A 12,490-nucleotide genomic window follows, 5' to 3' on the forward strand; every position below is an offset into this window, starting at 1 on the left:
GTAGGTAAGGGTGCCAGTTATTTTTTTAATCCTCTTCTTTCTACTTTGCTTCAAGTTGGCAATAGATTCAAGGACTGGTTCATTCTTTTGAGTGGACTAAAGGTATGGCCATAATGCAGCACAGCACTTCTCCTCTCATCATGCGTGGTCATAGGATTACTCTGCTCTTTTTACTGCATTTTTTTTAAACTCAAAATAACTTTCTGTGGAAAATGGTGAACTTTCTTTTTGGTGCAACTTGCCCGGGGCTCTTTTATATGTCATGCGTCCGTGCTGGAGGGCACCGATAACAACAAGGATGGCTGTGTAATCCCACGGCTATATAATCCCACAGCCACTTTCAGCTCTTTCTGTCATCAACTCTGTTCAAAGGAGCTATTTTGCCTCCTTGCCAGTTTCAGCAATTGGATGCTACCTCTCAAGGCTCTTCACAGGGAAGAAAGCACATAAAAATTAGACACAGAGCTGGTACCTGCTCCTTCTATGGTAATTGGCCCCACAGCAGCCGACACAGCTGCTTCTGAGAAACTCCTGCTCTGAGGCTCCTGCCCCTTGTGTGGGCACAGAGCTCCCAGCCTGGCTGAGCTCGGCCGCGACCCCAGCGCAGGCAGCAGCTGGAGCAGGGGGCGCTGGGCTGTAAGGCTCGCCCCGGCCTGAGCTGAGAGGGGCTGGGGGGCTTGCCTTTAAGCTACTCCTAATTGAGCACGTTTCCCTCTTTTTGCCAGAGCAAAGGCTGCAAAGACCTGCTTTCTTGAACTTTATTGCCATTTTTTCAGAAAGCAACAGCCAAACACTTGCCATAGGCCAGGTAGGGAAAGAAACCATCAAGTACAGAGGCACCAGTAATTAGACCCCCGCACAGCACGAAGGGACTGACAGACTCTCATCCACTCTTCACCACCCAGCTTCAGGAACTCAGAACTAGCAACACCCAAACAAACAGGAGCTTCTTCAGCAAGCAAGCAGCACGGACGGAGACAAATGCGGCAAGGGCTGTTTGCCTGCCAGAGCGGCTCTCGCAGTCATCACCAGTCACATTAGGCAAGACCAGGGGCCCTTTAAATCAGGAGCAATGCTTGTCCTGATCCTCTGAGCACAAGCTGCCCTACTGCCCTCTGGCTACGGCAGGATTTATTGAGCTGCTGCGAGCAGCAGCGGAGGTTGAGATGGAATGTAGTATTGGGGGTGGAGAAGGGCAGACAACAGAAGAAAAACCCTCTCTGGTAACTATTCAGCAGCGTTAGCTCCTGCTGCTCCTGCTCCTCTTCAAGAAGGAACGGCAGAGTCCCCCTGCCAGCCAGAGCCCACCCTCTGGAGATACTTCCACAGACTGGTGTCTCTCAAAGGTGCTTAGCTCTAGAGTCCTGGGATTCACACTGAAGCACAGCTGCCATCTACGACTCCCAGTCATCCTCATCCTCCTCACCTGGGGGCTGCTGTGGGGGTGGGAGGGGCGGTATGGAGTCTGACATCCGAGCAAAGGCACCGGCGGGGCTTCCAGGAGCGTCGGGATTCCCTGCGGCTCCTGGGCCTTTCCCTGAAATACCTGGGAGGGAAGGAGAAGCACCGGTGAGTGGGGTGCACACGGGGGCAGGAGAACACGCAGGCTTAGCAAAGGTGAGGGGAAAAACGTGCCTCGTAGCACTGCAGCCTCAGCACCCAGGTGACACAGGCAAGCAGAACTGTGAACCTTTAAATGCCACGAGAGCTCCCGCAAGGGCTCATTTACCTGAAGCTCCACCTGAGCAAGTCCATGCCCTCCTCTGCCCTGTGTGGACAGCTCCGGTGCCCTGATGGGCGAGGGGACCAGCTACCCCGGCACTGATGAGTCCAAAAGGGTACCTCTGTGCCTCCCTCACCCTGCAGTGCTCCCTCCCGGCAGCTTTCAGGGCCCATCATCAGCCCGTCACACACAACCTGCAGCTCACTGCTCCAGCTGGACGCGAGGGGGGTTCCCCTGACAGCCCTCTAAACGCGCCCCCAGCCACACCGCAGCACACCGGCCTGTTCCTGGGGCTGTGGCACAACTGAGGAGCCAGCAACGGCTCGACCTCTTCCCTAGAGGGAAGGAGCAGCCCACCCTGCAAGACATACCTTTGCGCCTCAGCACCAGTTTGTTGAAGAGGTCTGACATCAGATCTCCACCTTGTCCCGTAGCTCTCACTGAAACAGCAAAACCCCGTGAGTCAGATGAGAGGAGTCAGTGTGAACCTAGCACAGAGGTGAAGCGTTCTGCAATACTGTCTTTAGAGTAAGGGGAAAAAAGTGCACCCTGCAATCTTGTGTCATGCCCCTAATCTCCTCTCCCACTACAGCCCAGTTTCAGGTCAGGAAAACACCAGGCACTGCAGGGTAACAGCATCCTCTGGGGAAATTCAGCAGCAAGAGGGGCTCGGCCTCTGCATTCACTCTGCCAAACCAGCTGTGTCGATATCCTCACCACTACCCAAACCAACGCACTCAAACCCTCTCAGCCCGGTCCCTTTCTTGGCCCTGGAGTTTCCTGTAACTGCCTCCCACGCAGCACGTGAACTTCAAGCGTGCCCTAAGACAGACAGGGTGTGCACCAAGAAGATGAATGCGCTCCTGGCCGATGGGGTGCAGAGACTTCAAAGCGCCTTGAATGGGAAGCACCTGAGACCTTCTGCCAGCCTCTGTGCATTCCTTGTGCTCTTGGCTTGCCAGTCTCGCCCCGGACCTACACCTCCCCAGCCCCGCGCAAGAGTAAGAAAGGTCAGTTCTGCAGAAGAGCCCAGCACCTTGTTCTTGTTCCTTCTGCTTCTTCTTCTCCAGCTTCCTCTCCTTGACGCTGCGGAGGTTGGCCTTCCCGATGCCACCAGCCTGGCGGATGGACTCCAGGAGACTGGCGCGCCCAGTAGAGGGGTTCACCACCTCCTTCGGGGCTCCCTGGACCGCAGCTGCAGGGACGGGAAGGACGCTGGGTCAGTGCCCCAGCTGCAGGCCCTGCTCCCACACCCTGCTGTCTGCTGCCTGGGGCTGCAAGCCGGGCACAGGCTCTCACATTCCAGCCACGGGGGACTGAAGGCCTGCAGCCCCCCTCCAGGCAGGAGCAGCTCCCCCTTCCAGCGCAGCGTCCCTCATCCCTCAGCTGGGAGGGAACTGCGGGCACAGGCTGGAGCCAAGGAGTCGGGTCAGGTTCTGCTGGTGACGCCCAGCCTTACCTGCAGGCACGGCCTTGCTGCTCTCCTCGCTCGCTGTCCCGGCCGGTTCAGGGGGCGCTGCGGGCTGGGGCAGGGGCGGTGGGGGAGGCACGGTTGTTGGCGTAACAGGAGGTGGGGGGGGAGGCGGCGGCGGGGGAGGCGGCAGCAGCCCAGGATCTTGAAGGTCTGAAAGATGAAAGAAGCTGTGTCTGAAGAGTCCCAGAGGAGCCACGCTCAGAGCTTCAGCTGAGAGCTTTGCATGTCTCAGTGGCAACAGATTCGAGTCCTGCCGCATGCAGCAGAGAGCTCGCAGCCTGTGCAGCATCTCGTACAGCACACGGGGCGAGGCGAGGGCTGAGATTCCCCTGCTCGGCCTTGCCCAGCTCCATCCCCCTGAGCCTGCCCCGCTTGCCCAAGGGCATCCTACCAGGCTGCCACGAGGCGGGCCCCTCCCTGCGTACCACGCTCCTTCCTCCCTGCGGTCACTGAGGCCACCCTGACATCCCCACCAAGGGACTTTCTCCTTGTCTCCACTTTCTCCTAGGGAACCCCACTCCGCTTCATCCTTCACCGGCCTGGGAACAGGGACTGGAAATACCTGGTTGCAAAGGCTCCACCGACTCGGTGTTGAAAGTGGGCAGCTCTGGAATGGCACTGCTGGGCACGGAGGGTGCGATGCCGGGGCCCAGGTCCGCGCTGTACATGAGGTCCGCAGCAATGCCAGGCAGGTCTGGCAGGTAGGACGGCACGTCGATCTCAGGGACCTGGCCCAGGTCTGGCACGTAGAAATAGTTTTCAGCTACCTAAAAGAAACCCAAATAGAAAGGTAAGGCAGCGAGTAGGCACTCGTTTTCCCTTGCAGCAAGCAGGGGCACTGCAGGGAATAGCCCGGGCAGCAGTCAGAGCTGCCCCTCAGCTGGCCCTACCACCCTCTGCTCTTGTCCCATGGCAGCTGCCCGTGCCCCGAGGCTACTCCCTGCAGAACAGGAAGGGCAAAGCAGGCTGCCCATGGACAAAGAGGTGCAGGACTCTTCCTAGTTTCTTGCCAGTATACTCTCTCCTCCCACAAACAAGTTTTATGCATCAACCTTTGCAGCCTACATAGGCCAGTCCCTTCTGTTCTAGAAGGAGTTAGCACAAGGGGGATGATCAAGTGATGGAGCCTCCAAACTTCTCTAGAGCTCTGAGGTCTAGCAGCAAGGCCAGTCGGTATCAGATGACACTTGTCACACCATCCAGCAAATGCTTGAGCAGAGGAACAACCTACCAAGTTTGAGGGTTTTGTGTCACCCATCAAGCCTACACCAGGACTTCAGGCACAAAACCAGGCAAGGTCCTTCTGACAAGCAGGATATCCTGCAGCCCTGCGTGGGGGGCATTCCCCTACCTGCTCTGCACCCTACAGAAGCCCTTTCCTCTCAGAGAACTGAGTACAATCCCTTGAAGGGGAAGCAGCTGCAGCCCCACAGCTACATCTCACCTGCCGGTCCAGCTGTCCCCTTTCGGTGATGGAGAGAGGAGCATCAAACAGCTTCTCTTCCGTCTCTGTTTCCAGAGCCACATGGGTCTTGGTCACTGCTCCAGCCAGAGGATCCAGGAAAACGTACTTCTTGTACCTGCGGGCAGAGGATGAATATTTCAGTGAGGCCACCTCAAGAGCCAAAGCCAGAACAAGCAGTATAGCCAAGAGGTGGAGCACTCCCAGCTGTAGCCTTGGGAAAGTTCCCAGCAGCCTTCGAGCTCCCAACTCACTCAAGCAGGTGGAACACATGGGGCCCCCCCTCAGTTTCCTTCCAGCCCCTTTTTCCTGCCTCGCTCCTCCGCAGCCAGGAGCTGATCAGCTCCCCATCCTTCCAGCACAGCCTCACATTCACCCTGCAGCACAGCCCCACCACGCTGCCACCTCTCCCAAACTCTCTCCCTCACACCTCCTGGCCTGAGAACGCCCTACAGCGTGCAGCAGGACACCAGTCTCTCCTGGTGACTTGTCACTCGAGGGGCAGGAAGGAAAGACAAAGAAGGAAAGTAATCAGAGGCTTGGGAAAAAAAAAAAAAAAAAAGAGAGGAGGTCCAGCAGTGGAAAGCTCAAGAAGGGCTTAAAGAAGCTCTCCAGTGTGGAGGAACCATGAAGCAAAGCCCAATGGGAAAGAGAACTGCAGTGTGTGAGGCAGTAGAGACATCAGAGCAGTGACAGTGGTCAAATGTTGCTGTGAGAAGCCGTCAGGAGGAGGAGTACCTAGGCAGGCACGTGGGGCAGAGAAGGGCAGGAGTGGCAGCAGCTCTCAAGGCCGGCAAGAACTTACAGCAGGATGACAGAAAAAACTGCGCTAGGGAAGGGAAGCGTAAAGTTGGGTTGAAAGCAGGTGAGTGGAGGATTCCTCCCACGGGGGAGGGTGGGGAAGAAAGGGTTGCTAGCTAGGAGCTAGCTGAGAGGCACCAAACCCTGTCCCATCGGGAGCCCGGTATGCAAGCTCCCCAGGAAAGCAAGCCAGCTCACAGGTTCTCTGTGGTGTTGAAGAGCAGCAGGGAGCTGAGGGAGCTGATGTTCCTGGGGAGGCTGCCAAGACCTTCTTCTGCATCGTCCTCCTGGTGAATTTTGGTGCTCACGCACAGAGGGAAGTACTTGAGCTTTTCCTGCAAGAAGACAGACAACGGTTGGCAAGACACTAAAAGCACAACCACTGCGACAGCTCTGCCCAGCCACCACAACCCACACTGCTGGATCCACTGCGGGGTCTGGGAACCCTCCTGCTTCCTCTCCTCCTCCCTTTGAGAGAGGAAGCACACAGACAACATCAGAACCCCACACCCATGACAAATCTCAGCAGTTCAGGCTCACAGAAATTACTTTTGGTGCCACAGATGGGTCATACGAACTGGTGTTTCTGCGGCAAGAATCCACCAAAATAAAACCACCATTTGGGCACTACAGCCAGAGGCAGGGATCGAGCACCTCCATCCAAAAGGTATTTGCTATAGTGTCTCCATCTGGGATATACCAGACATTTTTTATGCAGGCAAAGGCCCCCAAACATGTCTGTTACCTCCCCTCTGCTGCCTTCAGCTGATGTTTTAGGAGATGTGATCCCACTGGGGGGGTACACAGGGGAGACAAAGGAAAAAGAGGTTAGGAAAAAAAACGCGTGCCTTCGCTAGGCAGACCAGGCAGAAGGGAGTGTGCAGGGTGGAACGTGCCAGATGGTTTTGCAAAGCCTGGGGGATTTGCAGGAGTTTTCAACTCTAATGAACTGAAATATCCTCTCTCTTGGTTCTAAAACTTCATGTATAATATATAGAACTCCCTTTAGAAAAGGACTTATTACATCTGAACTGCTTGACTTTTATAGAGCACAGGAATTGCCATCCCGGATCAGACCAGTATTTCAGCTAGCATGACGGCACCCACTGCCAGGTACTCTGGGGGATGATGTTCAGCGCCCAGAACACACTTTGCTGCACGCACTGCACCAGAGGGAGGAAAGCATTGAGTCCCTGAACCCACAGAAAACCTCTGAAACAACAAACCTTCATCCCAGTCCCATCCCCACACCTTTCCTCAGCCCCTTCACAATTCCCCTTCTTTCTTCACAGTCAAACTAGGACAAGCAGCAGCCTCACAGATCTGAGCTGATAGAGCTGCAGACGAGAAGACACCAGAGAGCTAACCAGGACAGTCTGTCAGATTAAATATTTGGCCCCACTCTTGTGGTTTGCTTCTGTCACCAGACGATGACCAAATGTGCCACTTCAAATACTGCCTACAGCTTCCTGCCGCCTCACTACTCCCAGCAGCTCTGCTCTGCCCCACTCTGAGCCCTTCTTCCCTGGTTGTACTTGTATGGGGGAACGGGAGACCACTCTTGGTTCAGCTGTAAGACCACATCTCAGCAACACAAGCAGTTTCTGCTCCTCGAGATTTCAGGTACTGGGTTCGGTAGCCAGAAATACTGGGAAATGGCTTAGTCACAGCTCAGCAAATCCACTGGAAGTCTGTGTGGTGCTCTGAGACTTTAAAATGCTATAAGAAAAGACAGGGAGGTTTTTATTTTTTATTTTCCCCTCAGATAATGCATTCCACCTTGTGAAAAGTACCCTGAAACAAACATCCTGAATTTCTGCAGCAGCAAGTAGGCAAAACTATATAACTTGTTACTTAGAGACTACAGAAGCAGAGATTCAGAAATAAAGGTTCTTTTGATTATTAATATTCATTGCCCAATGTTTAATTTTTTAAGCATGAGGGAGTACTGATGTTTTTGCTAGAACTGTTCACACACTTAGCCCTCAAGTCAAATATACTTTTTTAAGTCTCTCTTTGTAGATTTCGATTAGCACTGGAAGACTGTGCATCACCGTAAGGGTGGAGCGAGAAACCAACCATTACTTACTTCTACTTATAAGTCTAAGCTAAGGCAGTTATAAAAGCACTAAGCATATTACTCTGAAATGTAAATCCTTTTAATTTAAATGCCGCCAAAGACCCAGTCTCACTCAAAATACCTGGATCTGTTTTGAAATTTAGAATAGGCACCAGCCATCAATAACATCCTGCAACTGCAAACTCCGCGAGCTCAGACGTCATTTAAAAATGAGTTTTCTTAAAGCGACACTAAGGCTGCAAGCCAAAGGTTTAGCAGCCTGACGTATCCAACACCCGAACCTGGTGCTTTGGCCCTGGCAGGATCACATGCCTACGTACGGTGTGTTTCCAGGTATTTTCTTCCCTATGAGCCTATGGCTAAAAATCTATAAAGTCACCCTGGTTCTCAAGGTTAAGTAAACAGACGCTCTTAGGAAGGGAGCTGGAGTGACACATCAGAACATCCCTTCCCTCCCATGCTCGTGCAGGTCTGAGGCTAGCTGGCACCTGAAGGTTAGGAAGTGCCAAAAAGCCGGTTCAGCTTCCCCCAGCCCATCACAGACTCTGCAGACCTCACGAGGACATCTCAAGCTACTGGCATTGCTGAAGCGCAGCAAGGTTACTCCAGTAACCTGTAACTTTCGCTGGGACCTCTTCCCAATCCCAGACGGACCACGTTTCCCACACTCCACAGGAAAACCCCATTTTCTGGCCTCCTGAGGGGCACCTGCAGCACCGGGACACAGCTCCCACCTTGAAGGCAGTGCCCAGCACCTCAGAAGCCTGAGGGGCTGAGCCAACTCACCTTTAACCACGCTAGCTGCTATCACGGCCACGGGCAAGGCAAGGGCATCAGGCTTACCGTGAGGACACCATCTCTGGCGTTCTTAGCTGTCGTTGCTTATTCTACCAACTTAAAGCATCCTCTCAACAGCCGAGTTTTGATTTGCTTGGGGTGTGGAGGGGCCAAGGAGAGTTTCCCAGAAGGAAAACATTTTTTTAAATAAAACTGCAGAACCACACACAATTCTAACTCAACTGCTTTTGCCCCAAAGCACAAACCCTAAGTGCTCAGCACAGGCTGCCACCACTTACTCTCAAACTGACAGGAGGAGAGCTTGCTTTCCTGGTGGGGCATGTGCTTGGGCACGTGTGTGTGTGTGTGTGTGCGTGAGTGAAGTTAGCAAAGGCCACCGTGACTGCTCCCAGCAAAGAGGCCCTCATTAGAAGTGAAAACAGGCGGTGATCCTCTGCTGAAAGCCCTGAATAATTGAGGAGGATATAAATGCAAACATCAGACTTCCCTCTGTCACATTTCATTACTGCAAGGCGTATCAGGCTCCTTGCTCGGCTGTGGCTAAGAAGGGCCTGTCCCCCTGGATGGTGCTGGGGCCACACTGAGCCCCGCTCTGCCAGCAGCTGCTTCTATCATTCACGAGCCGGCAGCCTCCTGCCAGCACAGCGGCGTCCCCCCGCTCCACGCGGCTGTGCAGTTCCACATAGGGCTGGGGGGACGAAGCCAGAGGCCCAAGGGAGACCAGCAAACCCAAGGGAGGACCGAAAGTCACAGGAGGAGGGGAAGGAACACCAGCATCCCGTGGGGCCTGCAGAAGTCCCCACGATTAAAACTCAGGGAAGTTTAGTGTGATAAATTATTCAGTAGCAGGTTTATTTTTGGGCCAAGGCACGCAAGGATGAGGAAGGAAGTCTCTTAAGGTGTGGCAGCAGGGAATGTGTCAGGTTGAACCCTGACCTGCCAGTTAGAGCACATCTGCTGCTCTCGGCACGGTGCATACACAGCAACCTTTGAACACAGCAACCTGTCTTCTCCTCCTCCAACCCAGGCAAGGGGATGTTGACCCAGATTGCTGGAGAGTTCCTTGGCAGCATTTCACAACAAACCCACCGCTTCCCAGACCTCCCCAGGTAGCCTCTCCCTGCCACTCAGCCCACAGGCTAAACAGGAACTCGACATTTCAGGACCTCCTTCACCAGCTGCAGACAACAGATATCCTGCTCCCCACCTACATCCTAAAGCCCCGGTCTACTTCATCAAAGAGACGGTCAGCCTCCCAGTTGCTTTACTTGTTCCTCTCAAGGTCTTTTCTCCTACTCCTTACCTGCAGAGATTTCTCATCCAGCATTCGGTGCTTGCTCTGAATCTTGTGTCTTGGCCATTTCTGTTTAGCTGGGTCTTCTGCACCAGCAAAAATTGAGCTGTACTCCTGCAGCCGCTCAGGGGCAGGGTACTTGGCACTGGAAAATACCTGTGGGGAGACAAGGAGGAAATTAAAAATCCCACCGACAGAGCAGTCCTACATTATAGAAACTCACGGAGTGGATTAAGGCACATCATTTGTGCTGCCAGTGGGAATGGACAGCCTTGGGGTCAACAGGCTCCTAGGGGCTATCTGTGCAGACCCCACCGTGCGTGAACCATCCATTTTGAAAGTGGAACTTAGCAGCAGGAGGTCACAGGTGAAGAGACTTCCACTTGCAGGAAGGACGTGGAATTAAACTGTAAAATTTAACTGTATTAAATGGAGCAGGAATGGGAAGAGGAGGATTTTCACCAGTGTTACACAGCTCACAGGGATAAACATGCACTGAAGGGGAGGCTCTCTAAAAGCAGTTTCCATTCAAATAATGGAAGAGTGTAAGAGCCTGAAAGGAGAGGGTGCTCAGCTTAGCGCAGCACAACACTTTTGATTTCTCAGGAAGTATTTGGGGCAACAACTTACATAGGCATCATAAGGCCAGGAACTGGGTGGTCTATGGGTTTACAAATCACTAATTGGCTTTGTCAGGGAGAGGGTTCTTAGCACAACTCCTGCTCAGAAGCAAGGCATAGAGAGGAATGGGCAGCAGCAGAAGCTAAGCATCTATCTGTTCTGCAGAGCTTGCTTCAGGGGTGAAGAGAGAAGTGGAAGGAAGAAGGGAGGCCATGCAGCCTCACTACCTTAATAGCCTTCTTGCTGCCCTTTATCTTCTCAATCTTTGCCTGTGCAAGGGTGACTCTCTCACTGATGGCTTGAAGTTGTGCCCGGCTGGCCTCCACCCGCTGAGAGATCCTAAGGAGCAAGCACAGTGCTTAAGGGTAAGAATCCAAAACCAGGGATTTTTTGGCAACAGCCAGTGCCCAGGCAAAGGGGAAGGATGTGAATCTCAGTGTCTGGATTGTGTCATAGGATAAAGTAGTACTGGGAGAGAAGTGCTTGTCCTGGTCCCGTGAGGAGCTTTTTGTGCTCCAACGTGAAACTAAGTCAGGTCTGTGGCTCACAGCCCAACATTCCTCTTGCTGGTTGAGGCACAGCGCAGAAAATTGGAGAACTGCAGGACAGCAGACTGCAGAAACACCTCATTGCAGAGACTGCTAATAAGAAAGCCACAGCCAGTTATCACCTGCCAACATATTTTAAATAAAAATAGTTTCTTAAAAACGAACAGGCATCACATGCCACTGAGCAGAGCTGAGAACGCGCAAGGCTTATCCTGTCCTCTGCTCCGCCAGCAGTGTGGTGCGTGACTTCTTCCTTGCTGCTCTGCAGCTTTGTGATTCAGTTTCTGCATCAGTTAAGCAACATTAGGTCCTCGTTTGGAGCAATAATGTCTGCTAACTCGTGTAACGTTTGCATGACTAGATCAGCATCAAAATGCTTTGGGACCGGGGAAAAAAGCGCTCTGTGACAGCAGGGGACAGCATCACTGGTTAAAGTACCTCTGCGTTCACCACGTGGACACGTCCCCTTTCCCACAACGCTTACAGCAGGCACCTTGCAGCGAAGAGCGTGACAAACCACCAGCACTCTGCACGCTGTCGCTACCACGCTGTAGGAACTGTTAAACAAATTCAGCCAGAGGAGAGCTACTGGGACCGGGCACCAGCAGCAGGTAACCACGGAGTCACCTTCTCAGAAGAGACTTTCCTTCCCCGTGCATAACTTGTACGTGTGCCCTAGCTTCAAGCTCAAAAGCTGACAGTTGTTCTAAAAGTTCATCCCAGTAACAAAACCAGCACAGAATATTTTTATGGCTATACAATCTAGCAGGAGACACCATACTCCGCTTTGGCACTGTTTTGTAGCAAGGAGTTCCATCGGATCATTTTGTGCCTGTGAAAATCAATCTCAAGTATTGTCTTGAAATTTCATCAGAAGTCCCCCTTTGCAATTAGGTAGAGAACTCCATGCTTTTTTCACTCTGCCCATGTAATTCCTTTTAGCAGCACAGTTGACATCAGCAGTGATCCATGATTCCCACTTTCCAACTGCACCAAACCCGTCCTTTCAAGTACTTTCACTCAGTACAACGCCTCTTCTCCTACAGTACAAAAACAGACTCCACTAAAGGCCCCTCGCTGGTTGCAGCTAGTGAAAAAACAGTAAGTACGAGCAACCTGTTCTCCTTGTACCATTCTGAAAGACCCCCGCTTCCATCTCTAACCAGCTCTAAGTGTTTCTGTTTGTTTATAACCATGCGGTCCTCTTTTGGGGGGCATAAAAATGCTTCCTCATGCATAGGCCAGGAGAGCACACAGCCGGTTCCTACTTTATTCTTTTTGGAGTGGGAGATGAGCGAAACCAAACCTCGTGAGGTTCTGCCTCTCCGTATCATTCTCCACTTCTCCATTCTTTTGTTTTAAATAGAGCCTAACAGCTTGTATTTTGTACCAACACCAAGAACAAATCTGTTCGTGGTTTCCTTCCCACACCCTCCCTCTGTCTCAGAGGAGGAAGTCCACATCGTTTATATCCTGGATGCTTCTCAGAGCAGTTTACGTTGCTCCTTTTAGCGTGCATTTCCTAGCACCTGTCTGCAGCAAATTTCCTGTGTCACAGGGTTGTCCCATTGCCTCGTTTTGTTCAAGCGTGAGGTGCCTCTGAAGGACCTAAGCCTTCCCTAACTGGCCTTCCCAGCAAATCTTCCTACCTCACAGTTCACCTCTTTTGCAGATGTTTCATAATTGTAT

General features: G+C 52.6%; 1 protein-coding gene across 3 annotated transcripts in view; it reads right to left on the reverse strand.

Moving 5' to 3' along the window:
- Positions 1-744: 744 nt before the first annotated feature.
- Positions 745-12,490, reverse strand: part of WASHC1 (WASH complex subunit 1) — a 42,553-nt gene continuing 30,807 nt past the window's right edge. For all 3 annotated transcript variants that reach the window (XM_050715075.1, XM_050715071.1, XM_035550903.2), the window contains 9 exons: positions 10,481-10,592; positions 9,642-9,788; positions 5,659-5,795; positions 4,642-4,777; positions 3,760-3,964; positions 3,183-3,347; positions 2,760-2,918; positions 2,095-2,163; positions 745-1,546 (listed from right to left, as the gene is read on the reverse strand). In XM_050715075.1, the coding sequence (XP_050571032.1) occupies positions 1,395-1,546; positions 2,095-2,163; positions 2,760-2,918; positions 3,183-3,347; positions 3,760-3,964; positions 4,642-4,777; positions 5,659-5,795; positions 9,642-9,788; positions 10,481-10,592 (1,282 nt within the window). In that variant the 3' untranslated portion in view covers positions 745-1,394. The remainder of the gene's footprint in view (positions 1,547-2,094; positions 2,164-2,759; positions 2,919-3,182; positions 3,348-3,759; positions 3,965-4,641; positions 4,778-5,658; positions 5,796-9,641; positions 9,789-10,480; positions 10,593-12,490) is intronic.

This window comes from Cygnus atratus, chromosome 1 (genome assembly GCF_013377495.2).
Source record: "Cygnus atratus isolate AKBS03 ecotype Queensland, Australia chromosome 1, CAtr_DNAZoo_HiC_assembly, whole genome shotgun sequence".
Taxonomy (NCBI): Eukaryota; Metazoa; Chordata; class Aves; order Anseriformes; family Anatidae; genus Cygnus; species Cygnus atratus.